The sequence below is a fragment of the Lipophrys pholis genome (assembly GCF_963383615.2).
Source record: "Lipophrys pholis genome assembly, chromosome: 8".
NCBI classification, from domain to species: Eukaryota; Metazoa; Chordata; class Actinopteri; order Blenniiformes; family Blenniidae; genus Lipophrys; species Lipophrys pholis.
In genome coordinates, this window is record NC_137630.1 from 16,099,528 (window position 1) to 16,118,965 (window position 19,438).

The 19,438-nt window shown below is 40.3% G+C and overlaps 1 protein-coding gene across 1 annotated transcript in view; it reads right to left on the minus strand.

Moving 5' to 3' along the window:
• Nucleotides 1-4,567: 4,567 nt before the first annotated feature.
• Nucleotides 4,568-19,438, minus strand: part of hspg2 (heparan sulfate proteoglycan 2) — a 105,327-nt gene continuing 90,456 nt past the window's right edge. Inside the window, exons 61-86 of the mRNA XM_080470539.1 lie at nt 19,249-19,428; nt 18,896-19,156; nt 18,626-18,788; nt 17,620-17,717; nt 16,707-16,973; nt 16,475-16,587; nt 15,881-16,028; nt 15,672-15,788; nt 15,490-15,507; nt 14,291-14,375; nt 14,065-14,209; nt 13,873-13,975; nt 13,664-13,773; nt 13,468-13,576; nt 12,362-12,460; nt 12,041-12,262; nt 11,679-11,923; nt 11,418-11,589; nt 10,576-10,698; nt 10,221-10,277; nt 8,230-8,305; nt 8,048-8,126; nt 7,217-7,287; nt 7,034-7,117; nt 5,819-5,922; nt 4,568-4,962 (exon numbers count right to left, since the gene is read on the minus strand). Of these exons, the coding sequence (XP_080326665.1) occupies nt 4,790-4,962; nt 5,819-5,922; nt 7,034-7,117; nt 7,217-7,287; nt 8,048-8,126; nt 8,230-8,305; nt 10,221-10,277; nt 10,576-10,698; nt 11,418-11,589; nt 11,679-11,923; nt 12,041-12,262; nt 12,362-12,460; nt 13,468-13,576; nt 13,664-13,773; nt 13,873-13,975; nt 14,065-14,209; nt 14,291-14,375; nt 15,490-15,507; nt 15,672-15,788; nt 15,881-16,028; nt 16,475-16,587; nt 16,707-16,973; nt 17,620-17,717; nt 18,626-18,788; nt 18,896-19,156; nt 19,249-19,428 (3,422 nt within the window). The 3' untranslated portion in view covers nt 4,568-4,789. The remainder of the gene's footprint in view (nt 4,963-5,818; nt 5,923-7,033; nt 7,118-7,216; nt 7,288-8,047; nt 8,127-8,229; nt 8,306-10,220; nt 10,278-10,575; nt 10,699-11,417; nt 11,590-11,678; nt 11,924-12,040; nt 12,263-12,361; nt 12,461-13,467; nt 13,577-13,663; nt 13,774-13,872; nt 13,976-14,064; nt 14,210-14,290; nt 14,376-15,489; nt 15,508-15,671; nt 15,789-15,880; nt 16,029-16,474; nt 16,588-16,706; nt 16,974-17,619; nt 17,718-18,625; nt 18,789-18,895; nt 19,157-19,248; nt 19,429-19,438) is intronic.

A 19,438-nucleotide genomic window follows, 5' to 3' on the forward strand; every position in this document is an offset into this window, starting at 1 on the left:
TCTGCTGGGGATGAAGTTCATGAGGACTCCAAAAAGAAAAACATTTTCATGGTGATACTATAACAAAATGTCAGTAAAAAGATCACTGTACAGTGCATCATGTACAATTCAATGACATCAATAAGTATATCGTGTGAATATAAAGTGTATTTTTATTTTATTTTATACAAGGTAAACATTAAGGAGGTAATTTGCTTCGAACCTGTATCCGTTATTCTCACTGTGATCAAGGGAACATGATCACTAAATGTATTTTAAAATCCATGCACAGTATTCCTAGTATAAGCCTACAGAGCTGGCAAGTCATGGAGAGCAGTGGCTCTCAACCTCTGGTCTGGGGCTCACCTCAGGCTCACCGTGGGAACAGTTTGAGGCGATCCAGAGAAAAGGCAGCCACAGATCAATTGTCACTTCCAACTCGGTAATACGTGAAACTAGAAACAGAAATTGCAGATCCTAAATTAAATCCATCAACCATAATTCCACAATCTACCCTTAGCAGTGTTTCCCCTCCTCCGACCAGCTCTGCCGCCGGGCTTCCTTCATCAGGCCTTAAATGACTGCAGGCGGCAGCTCAGACAGACACAGGGGCAGTTATCCAATCAAATCCATCCTTTGCTATAGTTTCTGCAAACAGACATACATACTATTACAATATCCTATCACTTCCTCCTCAATCAATTAACTACATCCATAAGTTTTCAGTTGATTATGTCAAACTTGTTTATTTCTTCCTTCTCTGCTAAGTACTTTTAGAAAACCATTCTTTCTTTTCACAATCAGGTTTAAAAAAACCGATTGCCCGATCCACAACCTCCTGCTACGTCCTTCATAAAACAAACAGGATGACAACAGCAATCCTATTTCTTGGAGGAGAATCAGAACTCTGAGGCTCCACTGTATAAAAAGCTTTTTGATCAAAGTTGTACTGAAGTGATTTAGTGACACACTTTCAGAAAGTTTGGAAGCTTGTAGGAGATATTTCTTTAATCTAACAGTTAAAGCATCAGCGTACAACCTATCATAAGATTTAGTGGGTTATTTGGGTCAGGCTACAAAAACAGCCCATTACCCATTTCCCATCATGCAACTGATAGCATCTCACTGTCTAAGTTGCCTGGAGAGAAACAAACTTTACGTAACAGCTTCTAGAAGCTGGGAAGCATGTACACTGCTTTTGTTGTGCGTTTAATGCATCTGCTGGATTTTCACTCACGCAAGAATCGAGATTATTCAGGGGGATTGATGATAAATAGATTGACCTGATTTTGAGGTAATTTCCTATATGACTGCAATTTTATGACTTAACCACAATAATGTCAATTTGCAAACGTGTGTCAGAGAAAAATTAAGACGTTGAGTTTGAGCTTCACACAGGAGTTTCAGTATGATGTACAGGTAATCCTCCCTTGTTGTGGTCCCTCTCATCTGGTGACATAACTGCGGTGGAGGTGACTACACTCCCAGCATCAGTTCCTCAGGTTCCTTCAGGCAAAGCATTAATATGATGATTAGCTTTTCAGTGTCAGAGGTTGCATTTTTTGTAAAAATGCATCACTAATACTGCGAACAATCTGTTTATGCTCATTCTAAAAGATAATTTTTGTTATTTGCTGTCTATACTAACCTCTTAACCCTGGACAGGATTAACTGATATAGGAGATGGATATTGCTTCGCATCGTATTTGGGTCAGGCAACAAAAACAGTACCTGCAGGGTAAACCCTGTATATATACTAATAATACACTAATTTTTCTCACTGCCAAGAACATTCACAGACAACTGCTGAGGCAAGAAGGATTACCATTTGACCACAATATCTATTGCAATCTTCTTCAAATGTTGTAAAACTAAATGCATTTTAACGTGACATTTATGAAATGCAGTTTTTGGTTCAATACGTTTTCAGTTTGCTCTTTACGTTCCATTGTCAAATAATCCATTAAGATTTGGCCCTATGTTGGAAAGGATTTCTGCAGCCCATCCCTGGAGAATAATATTTTGTCTTTAAGAATTCAAGGTACATTTAATAAATAAAAAGCACATTCAGTAAGATGAGAAGAGCAAAGCCAGGGAACAGGTTTATTTCAGAAACCCAATTTGGGTGTAACCTCTGTGAGGGAACATTGGATCTTGAAGCCCCGCCCCGCCTCACCCCCCCCCGGGGACTTGACTACAGGTTCAACTGTACTATCCAGCACAATGACTCATGTGACGATTATAAAATATGTACTTTGCATAAAACACCATGTAGTCGTAGAACAAATGAAAACACAAGAGATTACAAATAGCACATGAATTTTCTTTTTAATTAAGAAACACAGAGGGCAAAAGGGAGCATCGTTTTAATTCTAGAAATGAAACAGTCAGATCATCCTGACAGACGATTTCCACCCGGTACACTGTCATTCATCTATCTCAGTTAGTGAACTTGCTTTTGTCTGCCATTCAGAAGGGAAAACTGCAAAATGTAAAACAAAAACAAAAACAATTATATCCATCATTCATAAAAGTACACCATTTATGATTTGTAAAGGTGTAAAAAAATCAACCAAGCAGCGGTTTGCATTTGGCGTACAGTGTAAAGATGGGTATCCAACTTTCATTTGATGTGTTAACGTCTGAAGCCACTGCTTGACTTCCTCTCAGTCGACATGCTCATGACGATAATCTTTCCTGTGTGTTCATGCGTTTGGAGCTAAGACTTGTTTCCACCGAGCGAATAATAAGCCTCAGACGAGTAGGGACCTTGTTGAGGTGATGTGTGAAGAACTTACCAGAAGGGCCCTTTTCTGACTCAAACATCAGAGGGAAAATAAAACAATCGGGTTGTGGGAGGCAATACACAATAACCAAAGAGAAAAGAAAAAAAAAAAGCAAGCTTTTGTGACATTATAGAACAGCAGATTTAAGCCTTGAAACAAAAGCAATCGAAAGAGGAGGAAACAAAAAACATAAATTAAATTAAAATGAAGCAACGCTAAGTGAAAGGATAGTTCTCATTCTGGGATATTAATACAGATATTTTAAGCATATAAAAAAAAAAAAAAAAAAAAAACAATAAAAGGAAAGAAAAAAAAAACATTTGTGAACTCTTCAAATAATCATTGTGGTTTGGTGGTCGGCTAAAACGTGGGCGAGCATGCTTCTGTTCGAGTTACACCGGCGATCACAGCACCTGCAGGAAGACTCCCACTTTGCCCACACATGATCAAACACTGATCCCACTGCTGGAGACGAGTCTCCCTCCTGCAGAGAAAACTACCCACAGAGCCACGCTGAGTTTCCGAGCTCACTGAAGTGTCTCGGAAGCTACTGAAGCTGAAATTTAAGTTGGAACCTTGTGACAGTTCTGGGTTGACTCTCCTGAGGAAATGGATCATGTCGCATGCACACACATACACACCCGACTAGGACTGTAGCTCCGTGTAGAGAAACCTTTGAAAATATATAACATACAATCTTCACTCAGCATACACACCCATTCTCAGTTCATATGAATATCTACCTGACTGGCAGATAGTTTCCCACATATAACAATTTTCAACAACCACACTTAAAAAATAACAAAAAAAAAAAACACACTTTTTTTTATTCTTTTTGAGATCTACTCAATCAAATAAGGCCGTGGAGGCAACAAACCATGCCATATCGTCATCAAATCAACCTTATTGCCATGCAAATGAACAAGTGACAGCAGTGTATAACGTGTGGGAAAAGCTTTCTTCAACAAAAAAAACCAAAACTAAACTTCTACATGTCACAGACGGCTCACCACGCTCCGTATCTTCATGTCTGACATTAGCACCAGGGTTTCTTTCTTTTTTTTTTTTTTCTTCATAAAAAAGAACAAATACAGACAAAGAAGACATCACTGTGACTTGCAAAAACAGAATGTACGCAATGAAAGTAGCAGTACTTGTAATATCCGCTGTGGTGTGTGTGTTACATCCTGAGTTGTGTACTGAAACGTGACTGTGACCTTTTGCGCTCTTCTCCCAACAGGTTGCAGCATGCTCGCAAAAAAAAAAGAATAAAAAAAGTTCCTCTACAGAAGTGAAGAAAGAAGGCCTAAAAGTCTTCAAGTATTAATACAGTTAGGCCGATAAAAAGCCCTGGACACACAGTATTAGAACCCAGAACGAAATCTGGGGAAGTTGAAGAGCAGTTATGGTTAGTTTGCATGTTTTCCCCCACAAATATAATATATATATATTCATATGTATATAAATAAAAATTCAGTGCTGTAAAAACATCTCCAACTCCATAGGATCTGACCCCTCGTCGAACGCCTAATATGTTTAACTTTTACTCCTCTCGTAGCTAAAACTAGTGCTGGATGAATGTAAACTGAACAGGTTGTCTTGTGTTAATAGTCCTTCATTGAGAATACAACACTGAGGAAGAGAAGGCTTGTTAATATGATTTAAAATTCTCCATCTTTTTTTTGTTGTTGTTGTTTTTTTGTTTTTTTTTGGTTTCACTGCACACAGAGAGACGCATGATTTTCTGTCAACTTGTTGGTATTTTCCTTTTTTTCTTGTGTTTTTTGGTAGCAGCAAAGCACCAAGTTTGAGTCAGGCTCTGTGTGTATGTACGTTTCTGCGTGTGTGTGCGCGCGTGTGTGTGTGTGTGTGTGTGTGTGTGTGTGTGTGTGTGTGTGTGTGTGTGTGTGTGTGTGTGTGTGTGTGTGTGTGTGTGTGTGTGTGTGTGTGTGTGTGTGCGTGTGTGTGTGCGTGAGACATCACTCTGTAGTCTCTCTCTGTTTAGTGTGTGTTTCTGCTGCAGTCTATGAAGAGCAGGGCTGCACGTTGACGCCGTGCGCCGCGTGGGCCTGCAGGTCGATGGCCTGAGACGGCTGCTGTCCCGGCCGAGCGTTCATCAGGGTCAGGTTCCGCACGCAGCCCGTCATTCCCGACGAAAACTTCCCCCCGGTCATGGAGCTCATGTGTGGTGCTCCACCTGTCATATGAGAAAACACATAGATGATAAAGAGATCGACTTTTCAGGTAGTGTCAAACAAAAACCACAAACTGTATGCGTCAGCCAAATCTTTATGAAGCCCTGAAACTGGCAAAATGATCAAATCGATTAGTTTTACTTAGTAACTGATTTGCTCCTTAAGTTGGGCAAACGTCACACCAGCTAATAATATGCTCTGTCGTTGGGATCTTAGCCGTTTTTTAAAAAAATACACAAAAAGCAACAAGCAGCAGATGAGATAAATTGCTGACATAGCAGAGATGAGCTGAGAAGTCAGAAATACATCAGTGCAAGGTCAATTACAAGTAAATCCAGGATTATATGAGTTACACCTGGATGACATTCCTGTCAGGACTGGGCGAGTTCAGCATGAATAATGGTTTCCTCCTCAAGTAAAAAGGAGTTCACTAAAATAGTAACTCCTACGACAACAGCTAGGTCCTAATATTAAACAGAATATGCTCCCAGGTCCAGGTTCTTTATTCGGCTGCTGTAGGAGGAATCTTGTTTCTATACTGCTGGATAGACAGAACAGTACGCAAAAATCAGCCCTCCATATAAAGTCCTGAAACTGAAAGAGAGACTGCAACTCTGAAGCTCTTCAACTCCTTCCATGTACAAAAATGTCTGTACAATAAACTGGTGATTACATAATAGTAATCATTCATGTGTTATTTTCAATGCCATGTTAGAATAAAACAAGCCAAAACTATATTAGTAAAATTGAAAGGAAAAATACAGATAAAAAGAAGAAAATGGACAGAATCATGGGAGAGTACAGACAGATATTTGACTTTTTTTTTTCTTTTCTCTTCAGAATAACCATCCCGCTCACCGAGGTATATGCTCCCTTTGGTGTTGACCATGAGACTTTTGCCTCTGGACTGTCCGTGTAGTGTGGCTCCTCCATCAACCTGTATGTATCCATCTTTTCCAGTTCTGCAAGGAAGGTAACAAACATCAATTCCAAAGCGCAATATATACATTTCATTAACGTTATTCTCAAAGCCCCTTGATAAAGGGAAGGCAAATTTCTTTATATTCTAGCACCATTCAGACACAAGGCAATTCACAGTACATTACAAAAAAATAAAAGGAATACATTAAAAACTTTATTTAGATAAATGTAATAAAAAAAAAAGAAGTAAAATCGAATGTTTAATGTAAAGTCTGAACAAATTTGAAGTCTTGATTTAAAAGAAGAGAGTGTTTGAGCAGTCCTCAGGTGTTCAGAAAGTTTGTTCCACAGGTGAAGATGAAGAGTGAGGAACTGAAAGCTGCTTCACCTTGTTTCTTGTGACTCCGGGGACACTGGGTAAACCTCTTCCTGAGAATTTAGGTTCCATAATCTAAACTGAGATGCATTTAGGCTTACAAGAAGTAAGTTTGTTGAAGACAATCTTTTGACATACGAGCAGCCAGCGCAGAGATTGAAGCTTGAGGTGTGATGCGCTCCACCCTCTGTGTGTTGGTGAGGACTCTGGATGAGCTGTAGCTGTCTAACAGATTTTTTTTTTTATAGTGTTATTCTTCAGCAGGTTTTAAGGAAGATTTTACTCATTGACGTCTATCATGTGTTTTAGTAGGTTGCACTCGATAGATGGAGGAATCCGGTGGAGGAGTGTAAATAGAGCTTTTGGATATATGTGAAACAATCATATTATCATTACTGTGCTGACTTAAAAAGTCCTAAACAATCTAAACAAATTTCCCCAAACCAGATATTTGACTTTGATCATCCTGAAAATGTAAAAGTAATTACGATTATTTTGAAAACTACCCTAATCCAGAGCAGCCAAACACCAGTGATTTGACCCACTGCCACTAACAAACGAAGGTCGGCAAAGTAAGAGCAATGGAAAGTTTTCAAAAGTTCAGCTCTAAATACTAAAGTGTCTGATTGTGTTTTTCCCCCACCTTCTGCCAGAAAGATCCAGAACCCAAAAGTTGAGAACTGTTTCTACGTGACGTGTTTTGTTCAATTTCTGGTTAAAAGAATACACATAGTAAAAAGAATTTAATAAAAAAAAAAAACCCAACATATTCTTACCTCACTGCAGTGATTTTATGCCATTTTCCGTCATTGATGGGCTTTCGGGACAAGATCTGTGCCTCTCCACTTCCCAGCTGGTAACTGGATGAAATCAAAAAAACAAAAACACAATAATAGTGAGGTATTAATACGATTCTGTTATAAATAAAGAACAGCAATAACAACAGGATCATAAGTCACCTGAAAACAATATGTCCATTCTGCAGGCCGATGCTTATGAAGTCTTTGCCTTTGCCGTGGTCGCCCGGTTCCTGAAAATAAAATATGTCAAGTTGGCCGAAGAGGAAGATATTTTGTGACCCAGTCAGCTACTAACTATTGATCAGATGTCCTGCAGCAATTTACCATGCCAACCGCTTTAAAACTTAATGCGAAGCAATGCAGTGAGATCATTCCCAAAAATATTTGACTGAAATAAAATTCATCATGCAAAATAATGACAAAAAAATTACTCCATGCACATTAGTGCAGTGCAAACACAGATACGTATAGATCATTTCCAGTCCCATGGTTTTCCAGATACCCCTTTAAAAAAAATAAAAATTATTTTCTCATGGAAAAAGCCATGGCAAAATAAATGAGTGTCTTGTGCTTGAGTGGATACCTTTTTACTAGCATGCACCTTTCGCAAATTGCGTGCGCCAGTGGTCTCCTGAGGAAAATGGATGGGTGAGTTAGAGAAGCAACATGCATTTATTTAGTGGTGTCAGGTGGTGTCAGGTGGTGCCAGGTCTGCAGCACAAACATAACATTCAGGTGAAGAATGCAACAGAAACAGCTGGTAGAAAAGAAACATTTAGTATTGTGTTTTGTTACGCAACGCTGTAGACATGTAAGTCTATAACTGAGAATGAGAGTTAAGAAAACATGACTTGAATTTTTAGAGAGGAGGCACTGGTAATGATTAGAAGTGCGGGAGCAGAGCCGACGAGGTGAAATGGCGGACTGTAAGTATGAGGCATGGTTCAGTCCAACAGGTCCCACCAAAGGACCCCAGGAGCTTGGACTCACCACTCCCTGCCACAGGATCAGACCCTCAGAGGAGCTGGTGCTGATTTCCATTTCAATTGTTTCTGACGAGTCATGGGCGCTGAAACACACCAAATAAAATAACCATTTTTTTAAAAAAAATTATTACAACAGCTCAACTACATCAATAAAACAGTGCAAAAAAAAAAAAAAAAAAAGGTTACCTTCGAGGGAAAATGGATTTTGGAAGGGCAATGTATCCATCATCATGAAAATGAGCTGCATACTGATAGGGTGAATCTAAAAAAAACAAACAAAAAACAAAACAGTAAAATAAAAGTATAGAAAAGACCAAATGAACACAAATGCAGTTATGATGCCCTCCAGTGGCAAAACCATGAAAGAATCACCCCCGGCAAGAGATGTCTGGTTAAATGTGTGAGCAAAAAGAATTCTTTTTGACATTACCAACCTCACTTTTTTCCTTTTGTTCCCTTCGTTAGTGGCATTAAAACAATATTGTGTGACCTTTACCAAATACCTTACGACTAATAAAGCTTAATGCATAAGAATGAACACACCAGTGATCAGATCAACACATCCAGGAGTTCGACTTGGTACGATTAGTTTTTCATGATAGCTTTATGGTGACCCATTTTTTTGAATCAGGTTTACAAAAAAGGTGTTTTTTTTGGTGTGGATTTACATGTGCATAAAGGGCGCCTTTTAAAAAACCACAAACCATTTAAATCTTTATCTGAGCAGATCAGCCTGATATCCTGTTCTCAACAGTTCACATATAAAAACAGTTACAGTTACTACAATCCATTTTATGAATGCTGGTGCAGAGATGTGAGTCAGTAGTTTTTCTATTAAACTGATATTTATAGAAAGCAACAGTGTTCATGTCATAGGGAAGCATCTCAGAAAGTTACGTTATTAGTAAAACGTTATTTATACATTCATATGAATTCAAATGTTTAACAAAGAATTAAATAAAATTGTACAAATATTTATGTTTATTACATCTAATATATTAAATCATGATGGGAAAAATAAAACCTTTGCATTGTATTCTAATATTTTTACATGATTTGTAATAACAGAACTGTAGCAACAGTGTAAATAACAATGAGGTCAACAAGTCTGTGTAACAAGATGCATTAAACTCATTTCAGTCAACAAAGTCCAATTAGATCTCAAGTTGGTAAGACCAGTAAAATGCGTTTCCAATCATCTTTAAATAGACGGTTTTTGAAGGCTGGACTGGACCTTCTGAGGGATTGTTTTTTAATGTAGAGGCCTAATGTTTGACACGTCTGCTCTACAGCATCTTCAGTAAATTAAACCAAATTACCATAAATTAGCCATTAGATTAGATCATACCAAATTGAATGCAGCAGCAAATCCTCATTATATTGAAATGAGAACATTTCTTTATTGCTCTAAAAATGATATAAACACAATTTTCCTCCTCAAAAGTTCCATAAATCCACTCACATGGAATAAAATCAAAAATGTTGATATGTGCTCTGAATAATGTTGTTTCTAAAAAAAAAACACCCAACAACCCACATTTGAAGAATGTCAGTCTGACTGAACTCACCACAATCATGACCCCATGCACGTACACCCAGAGAGGATATGCTCAAAAATACCAGAAAACCCAACAACCATAAGACTGGAGTTTAAGCAGACACCTTGAGTTGTTAGTGACGACGTAAATGTGCAATGACATGACGGTTTCAAAGAGAAAGTGTTTTGGATGTTTTTGGGGCAGTTTGAACGGTCAGGCAGGTTTGATGTTCACAGAAACAAAAGTCGCACATTGTGAGTATCCATCTTGCAGGCATTGACATGACAGAAGGAGGAAAAGAAAACAAGGGGAATTCCACATTAATATGATTTCTGGAGCAGAAATGGTGCGGTAAGTCCATAAAAATTGCAGCACAGGTTTATTAATATCCCAGCCGCAGCGTTCCACCTTTTAGTCTGGATACGGAATTCCCCTCTCCCGACTTTTCAATGGGAACAGGAGAATCGGTTGCTGGATGAGCACAGATGCAGGTTTGCTTTCTTTGTGTTTGCACGTATATGTGTTAGGCAGTAGACGGTTCCTGGTAGAGTTCGGAAGGGACACGGGGGCCCCTCAAACCCAGACGGGGCCCTGTTAGTCACGGTCATGTCAGGCGAATTGAACGTTAATATACTGTACCATTTGCCTCGCCAGCTTCCAAATTCCATGGGGCCTCGGGGAAGCTGGAGACCTGGCCTGTGTGTGCAGGATATAGCCATGAGAGTGCAGGAGTAAGACATGTGCAATCATTTAGGGGTCAACCCTCCCAGCAGGCACTGCAATGCTGGGAGACCGATGTTCATATTGTGGGGAATGTGAGCAGTATGTTTCCCATCTATGCATTAATCCACATGTGAATTGCGAACAGACATACTTTCCCGCCCGATGGCTGCCACTAAAAATGCACGGGAAATACAATATAAACAAAATTCTTTCTTCAATTTCAAAACGGAACATAGGGCTTTTTGTCTATTTTTAATCGGCGTACACTTACTCTCCTCACAGTTGAGGCCTGTGTGCCCGGGCATGCAGACACACTGGCCGTCGACACAGCTGCCACCGTTCTGGCACTGGAGGTTGCTCTGGCACACGTCTTTCACCACCTCACAGCGCTCACCTTCAGGGGGCAAAGGCAGTTACGAGTCAGAGCAGGTTAACAGGCTTTTTACCCCTCCACTAATAACCAGTTTTGAATTGGAAAAGTCCATTTTCTTCCAAGCTGAAGCAATTTTAACGAGATTTTGCATCACAATGCATTCTCAAGTTGTATTTTCTGAATCAAAAGAAAGAGACAAGGATCAGTTCATAAAAATGGAATTTGGAGTTGGCAAAAGTATGCAGTAGTATTACAGTAAAAATGTAATAAGAAAATAACTTCTGGAAATGCAAATGTACCAAAAAAACTTCGTCACATAAGTAGGAGTGAGAAAATACAGATTCTGAAAGGTTTGGAACTTTTGTTCACCCAAAACTTGTAGTTTTAAATTATTCTCCAAATAAAATAAAATATAATAAAATAAAATAACATACAAACTGGTGATCTGAATGGACTTTATTCAATGAATTAACATTGAACATTGTTTTAATCAAATTTTTTATGTAGCTCGATTACTCTTCATTTTGCCATCTTCTGCAGCTTCAGTGTGGAAGACTGTAACCATAACGCTGTTTGGTTTCTTTCACTGTGTAAGTCTGAATTGCCCTCGTAGCGGTTTACAGAAGTAGTTAACTTAAGGAAGAAAAACTTCAGATGTTGGTGTTCAAATGCATGGAGAAAATTTTTTAAAAATCCATAATGAACCCCTGCTTTGATTTTTTTCATCTTAACACACTAACCTTCAAATCCATCCTTGCAGAGGCACTGGTACTCATATTCAACACTGGACATGCAGTGTCCACCGTTGAGGCAGGGCCGGCGATCACAGGGGCTGTTGTCCACACATTTGGCGATCAATTTGCTTTCTGTGAAACTATAGGAAAGATCCACCTTCTTGTTGTTGATGGAAACCTGCAGAGGTGGTTTTCAAAAACAAGTTAAAGCATCCACACGCTGGGCGTTACTGGGAGGAACGTTGTTGTTGTACCGAAAGTTCTCACCTCTCCGATACAGCCTTCAAACAATTCGCTGACATTGGCAGGCTTCGGCAGAATGTCCATGTTGGGGACTCCTCCCAGGTACATGGGGGTGTGAATATTGAGGCCCTGGGCTTTTCCTGGAGATGTTTTTCTCTCCACTGTGCCGTGGTCCACCCTCAAGTGCCCGGCCTTCTTGTTCCGCTCTGCCACAACTCTGTGCCACTGACCCAGAGAGACTGGCTCGGGACTGAGAAGGATGGCCTGGCCTAAAAAAGAAAACACATACCATTTTACAGACATATATTTTTAATAAAGATTATTTCTTTGCACATCAGTATATCAGTAAACAGAGGTCTCAAATTTCGCTATACTGACAACTTTACCTGTGCCCAGCTCATATCTGAATTCCACGTGTCCGTCCACCATAGAAATGGCTACAAAGTCCTCCACCTTCATTTTTTTCCCACCACAGAAGAACATCAGGCCGTCTCGCTCCAGAGGTTTGAACTCCAGCTCAACACGCAGGTCATCGTGGATGTTTGTCAGGGGGGGATAGGCGATGTATGACTCGTCACCATCGAATAAAGGAGTGGTCACCAGCTCCCCTAGTCAAAGACACAGGTTTACAGATTGTGTTGTATAGAAACAACAAATCCATAGCGTGTCTGTTTTTTATCAAAGTTGACAGTGTCTTTCTGTCTTACCTTCCATGCATTTATTCCCAAACTTGCCAAGATGACAACGACAGTCGTAGCCAAGTCCATTCGGGCGGTTGATGCAAGTAGCATCTGGTCCACAGGCCTCTGAAGGAGTCCAGGTCACAAATATTTGGAACTTGAGATCATTTTGTTCATTTATTAGTAGAATACATCTCCATTAAAGGCACAATGTATTATATTTTTGTGTAACGTCTTCAAATATATAACCTGAGATAATGAGAGAACTTAATAATACAAAGCTCAAGCCAACATCTCAATGGTTGCTCCTGATTGTGTGCACGCACCTTGCAGGGCAGCCTTCACAATTACTGTGTGAGTGTGTGAATGAATATGTGAAGCATATTGATGCTGCAGGAGTGGTGAAATATGCTGCATAAGTAAAGGCCGTTTATCATTCAGTCTCATAACACATACCGTGCAGGATGTTACCAATAGCTCACTCTGCTAGCCGGTGTGCATGCTTTCAATGTCTTGCTGCTCTAACACACCCAATTTCCAATGTGTCATGGGAAGTGCTGCTGAAAGCATTACAATCAGGTGTGTTGAAGCAGAAGCAATTTAAACCCATGCAGGGCGGCGTCCCCCCAGGAACAGCAGTGCCCGCTTTTACTGTGTAGCGTAGTCAGTCGCAAAAACACCAAGAAACGGAAAAAAACCAACACTGCTAGTTGGAAAGAACAAACACAATGACGGCCAAAGCTCTTAGCGAACTACGCCATAACGCGATGAGCTGACAAAGCTTTCTCAGCTTTTACCGTTTTTTTTTTTACAGTTTTCCTATTCATACCAGGTCATCTGCCTCACTTCATATTCTCAAGTCTTGCTTGAAAACACATTTATTCTCATTGCTGTTCTTGGACTAGTCAATGTTGAACATTAGTCATTTAGCCTCAGTGCTTCTAAAATTGTGTGTGAAATTGTTTGAGCTGATATGTTTTATTTGTTAGTCCAATGCATGACTTTGGTTAACTCCTAGAAGCTGGACTGAGGACAGACTGACGCTCTCCCAGCACACAAATCTGTAATATACTGTACCTTTAATAGTGCATATGGGAAGCCTTAAAATCAGCCAGTTTCAGAGTCACACATACCAGAGTGACAGTGCAGGGACGAGTGGTGCTGGCAGTTGCTTCCTGTGAATCCTCTGGGGCAGCCGCACTTATACAAACTGGCATCCGAATCCTGGCAACTTCCTCCGTTCTAACCATCGAAAGAAAATATTACACTGGGCATTGGGCAAAACAGAATAAAACATGGGGAAATAAAAAATACTGAGATTTAACTGACTTGACACGGGTGGTCCTTGCAGGTGGGACAGTTGGTGACGCCAGTGGAGCTGCGGTTGAGGTCTTTAAAGATGACTTCATCGCCCTGGATGATGAGTTGTCGGATACAGCCTGCACAGTCCCAAAACTCAGTCAGATCAATGTTTAACACACATAAATTCTTCAGTCTTATTCATTTTTATCACTATGATGCAAAAATTTATGTCTTACCCACAAAACCCGTCTTAATGCCAGCTGTTTTAGCGAGGAGTGTGTAGTTGGGGTATCCGCCTACATGCAGCTCTTCATTCAGATCCAGACCCTGGAACTTGCCCTGAATAGCAGAAAAAAATATATTAATCAACACAGAAAAAAAAACAAAAAACAAATGTTGGATTTGTTGTTACAAAAAGAGAACAGCACCTGTGAGCTGCCATTGATGGGCTCTCCTCCATCTACTATGATATATCCCAGGGTGTTATTGCGATACAGCTCAACAGTGTGAAACTCCCCGAGTTTGATGGCATTGGAGTCGCGTATGGTGGCCATGCCGGAACCCACATCAAACCTAAATAGCAACAATCAAACAAAGTGGGTTACATTTATTGGGAGTCATTTCAGCAATTTTAGACGTTTGCTTTAGACTGACCTGAACTCCAGGCGGCCACCCACAAGTCCCAGAGAGATAAAATCAGCTCCTGTGCTCCTCCTCTGTCCGTTGTAAAGGATCATACCTACAACGCCAAAAGAAAGGTGAATTAGTAAAAGCACAAAATATATCCTAAACAATTACCACACTTCAATTATTAGCCTCATAAGTCAATGAGTCTACTGACTTGTTTGAGTATAAAACCATCACAATGTATTCCATAACTTTTTGCTCAAAAAATGTACTTGTTAGGATGGAAATTGCTGAAAGTAACATTCACACATAAAGTGAACTCAGAAAGCCCGATGGTAAAGCAGCATGCTATGGTGACGCAGATTTGAAGCCAACCAAAGCCTTATTATATACTGCCATTATATCACTGGGATGCAAAATGCAACCAGTAACATAAGTACTGCTCATCCTTCTTTTTCTGTCTCCACGTGCTGTAAATATGCATGCTTTCATGAGCAGCACAGCCTACAAGTAGAGTGGGAACATGCCCTCCTGAATCTCTACTATTAAACTTAAGAGAATAGACTGCAAAAATATGTTGAATAAAGTAAATATTCAGCAAGTTGTTTTTTTTTGTCAAATCTGTCATTTAAACAAAAAGAAGAGTCAAGTACGGTCAGAAGCTTTTGCGGTTTATTTGTAATTTCTTCGCCACGGTTGGATGCCAGATGGGTGAGAAAAAAAACACACAGTTAAACTCCGAGCAATAAAAGTGGCCAATTATTTCTCTGTGATTATCCAATCATTTTTCAATCTGGTTGTATCGTGCTGTCATGCCAGCACACATCACACATCCTGCATCAACTCTGGATAGGACCAAAAGAAACCACAAGTACTTGCAAAAGCATTGTGACTTGACTTGACATGTACGTTTATTCAACTCCAGTTGCACACAAAGGTGTTGATTTAAAGCATCACTGCTTTATAAGTTGGCGCAAGCTGATGAAGTAGACTGGGAGATAATGGTAGATGTGTTTATACCAATCAATCAGATACCACCAATAAATGGTTGTAAAAAGAGACCGAAAACTCTGTGGGAAAACATTGGACATGCATCTTGCATCTCTTTCACAGCCTTTAAATCAACGTTGAGCTGTATGCATTATGAAAGGAGTTGGACGCAGCCAAAAAGCAGCACTGCCAATATCAGGCTTGAGTGGATGAGGTCCTCACACTCTCAGACTCACCAGCGTACAATATGAGACCTTCCCACCATGTGGGTGAGAGACAGGGGAGAGAGGGGCAGAAAACGCAGTGAAATTATAACAATAAAAAGTACACAACAAATTACAAAAAAGCAGAAAACATGATCACATGGAAATATTTGACAGTAATACTACATATATTTACAGTGGATTTGAATCCTTACCATCAACGTTATCAGGTCTGAAGTTGATCTTGATGCTGAAAGCTTTGTAGGCATTTTTGATGGTGGGAAGGGTGAGATATGACAGGGGCTCCTGGGCAAAGTACGGCATCACTCTCTCTGAAAAAAGCACGTGAGACAAACACATTAATGGATCTTTTTTCTGAAAGGTTTCATCAACTTAGCATTCCCATGTGTTACTCCACACCAACCATGAACTTGGAGTGTAGTAAAGGCTTCCACTTTGCCCTGTTTGTTGGTGGCAGTACACACATATGTGCCAGAGTCATCATGGGTGACACGAGGAACCGTCAGCACGTTGACTTCCTGGAAACATTTAGGAGGAAGCTCCCCATCCAGCTGAAAACAGACACAGCATGTCAAACACCTGCAACACTACACAGCTGTGTAAATACTGCATAATATCTGTATGAATACACAGTAAAACCATTATGATGTTCAGACTGCTTTTGTTGTCCGTGTATTGCAGATTCATTAAAATGATTGAATGCAGTACACATCCATAAGTGTGATAACAGTTGCAGACTATGTGTAAAGCCTTTTCTGATTTCATGTTTATTGGCTATTGATGACAACAGCGGTGAGAAACTTCATCTTATAATGTGAAAAGATTTGTAATTTGTAGATTTGTACCATAAATTACAACTTTATATGAGACAAAAAAAAAAGGCACAGGAGGTGAAGCATCCGCCGACACATAAAAAATCCCTATATAGAGAGAAGTAGGATGAAAAAAGAGAGTTTCTAACTTTAAAAATATGTGGTTGGTGTAAATCTTGGTTTACCTTTGACCATTTGATCTCAGGTACAGGATATCCTGAAGCCACGCAGGGCAACACTGCATCAGACCCGACCGTCACCTCCTTTGATTCTGGCAGTGCGGCGATTTGAGGAAGAGCTGAGCAAACAGAAAAATCATTTGAATGATAAAGACAAGACAAATAACGACGATATGCGTCAACATTTTTGCAACAGCATGCATGTGTGACAAAGACAAAAGGCACTTGAGGGACTCACACTGCACATTGAGGACCACTTGCGACTGCACTGAGCCTACATCATTGGTGGCTGTGCAGCGGTACTGGCCAGCGTCGGCCTCCGTCACCTGGTCGATCCTCAGCATGCCACCTTTCACCATGATGTGGGCTGGCAGAGATCCACCAACTTTACTCCACTTGACCGTGGGCTCCGGATCACCGACCGCCTGGCATTCGAACTCCACAGAGTTCCCAATCATCACGGTCTGCACTGAGGTACGCACATTAATCATGACTTTTGGCAGGGCTGCGGTAAAGAATAAAGAATGAGGAGAAGCAAGTTATGTTAGGTTAAGAAACAGCAGTGTACACATTTGTGCAGAAGCGCATACAGGGTGCGATTTGTGACAAAACCGAGTGGGGGAATGTTTCGTAAGGGTGGCAGGAATAAAAATGAAAGGACTTCAGATAAAAGAGCAACGAATACAGTGTAAAATAATGTTATTACTATTAAAACACAAAGCTGTGTAAAAGTAAATGCAATTGTCAAAAAGCACAATTTGAGTGCATCGGTATAAAGTAAAAGCTTTGAACTAACACCTGACAGAGTTACTATCTATGGGTTTTCTTTTGACATTGATGTGTTATTTTTTAAATACAGCAAATTTAAAGTGCATTATCATTTGGTGTGAGGTATGAGTGTGAGTTTCACCCCTCATGCATAGGAGGTGACACCTCTGCTTTACTTAGATTTTAAAACTTTTCTGTGAAGTGTTTTCTCCAGTTTTCTGGTCAAGCAGTTTTAATGTCTATGCAGGGGAGATAAATGTCACTCCTCCCCTGCTATAAAAATAAATAAGCAGAAGGGGGGAACCGTAGGCCAGAGGGTGTACATCCCTACGTCCTTCCCAGCAAATCGCACCCTGTGTGTAAGTGAAGAGGACGTATCAGACCTTGGATGGTCAATCGAGCAGTGTCCTGTGCTTGGCCAAACACACTGCTGGCTCGGCAGATATAAACGCCTTCATTGTTCTGTTCAAGATTCTCAATCCTGGAGGGAAACAGATAAAACATGAACATGAAGAGAGTTTTAACATCATTTATGTGACAACATTTAGGGGACTCAAGTCTTCATATTTTATTCCTGTAGGCAATAGAGCTCCGGTCTTATAAACACACCGCTGAGTCACGCGGTTGCACAGGAGGACATTTTCTTTCATCACAATAAACATGAGCAGGTTTTTTTTTGGAGCCGCTTCAATATATACTATCCTGGGGCTAGAAATACAAACAAGTTCCTGGCTGAAAATAGTCCCCTGAAATCATCTACATTACAAATTTGAAACTAGTGCACAGTTTAAAAAATGATGTTGAGGGAAATATCTTTACTACTTCGTCTTTAAAGGGCTCACCAAAATATTTGCAAATTGAAAATGTTTAGCCCTTATAATTCAGAATTTTAACTTAGTAAAAAATGGCAATCATACAATCAAAGGCCTTGCAAAGTGTTGTAAAATTCATCTACATCACACACATTTGATCAATTCTGGTCAAAAAATCCTTCTAAACAGGCTTCATACCCTCTTAATGATTGTCTTTACATTATTGAGTACTACTGTCCTACAATTAAACGTGTTACTCACACATTAAGTACACTAATAATGACTTATAAGAATTAATAAGTGTTTAAAGTAGTGTAATGTAGTGTAATGTATACAGTGCTGATGAAGCACTTAAGTAAACTCAATTTACTAGCGCCAGTTTTGCTAAAAATAAAAAGTTATCAGATAGGATGAGATATGTGACTTTCAAAAGGACTTTATGGATTGATTGTGCTACAAATGTTAACATGTTTAAAAAAATAATGATAATAAATCCCACAATGCTACCAGTGGGGTTGAAACATCATTTTAACCTATTTTTGTCTTTGCATGTTTGTATGTAATCCAAATCCCTCACCTGAGCACTCCGTCCTTGACATGGTGGTTTGGTGGGAGAGCTCCTCCTTCCTTCAGCCACTCAATCTTAGTTTCTATCCCACCTGCTGCCGAACAGGTGAACTCCACCGCACTGCCTTGTGCTTTTACCTCAACTTGGGGCGATACTCGTACTGCCAGTGGAGCTATGACACGAAAAGAGGTATAATATTAAAACTCTCTCCCTATTCTTTAAGGGTAAAACACATTTATTGTCATATTTACAAGGTATTCTACTATTGGCATTACTTACATCTGACTGTGACTTTAGCGATCACTTCACTGTTGCCCACTTTGTTGCCGGCCACACATTTGTAGCTCCCAGCATCCTCGGCAGTAGCCAGGTTGATCTGGAGATCTCCTCCGCTGATCTGAGCCCTCGGAGGCAGGGATCCGTCCAGCTTGCTCCAAGCGTAGGTCAGAGGAGGCGTGCCATGTGCCAGGCACTGCAACCGGATCACCTCTCCCACCCGCACAGCCACATCATCCGGCAAAGAGGTGGCATAAGGAAGAGCTAGAGACAGGAGAGCAGTGGTTTACAAGCAGGGGGGGGAGACATGTATTCAGAACCAGAGCTTTAAATGAATTTGACACTGAAGGACTCACTCTCCACATCGAGCGTGATAGTGACGTCATTGCTGCCCATGTGGTTAGAGGCACTGCAGATGTATTCCCCAGAGTCCTGTCGGCCAACATCGGGCAGCACCAGGCTGTTGTCCACCACTTTATGTCTCCAAGGCAAAGGAGACCGTAGCTTGGACCATTTGATTGTTGGGGATGGGAAACCTACAAAAGC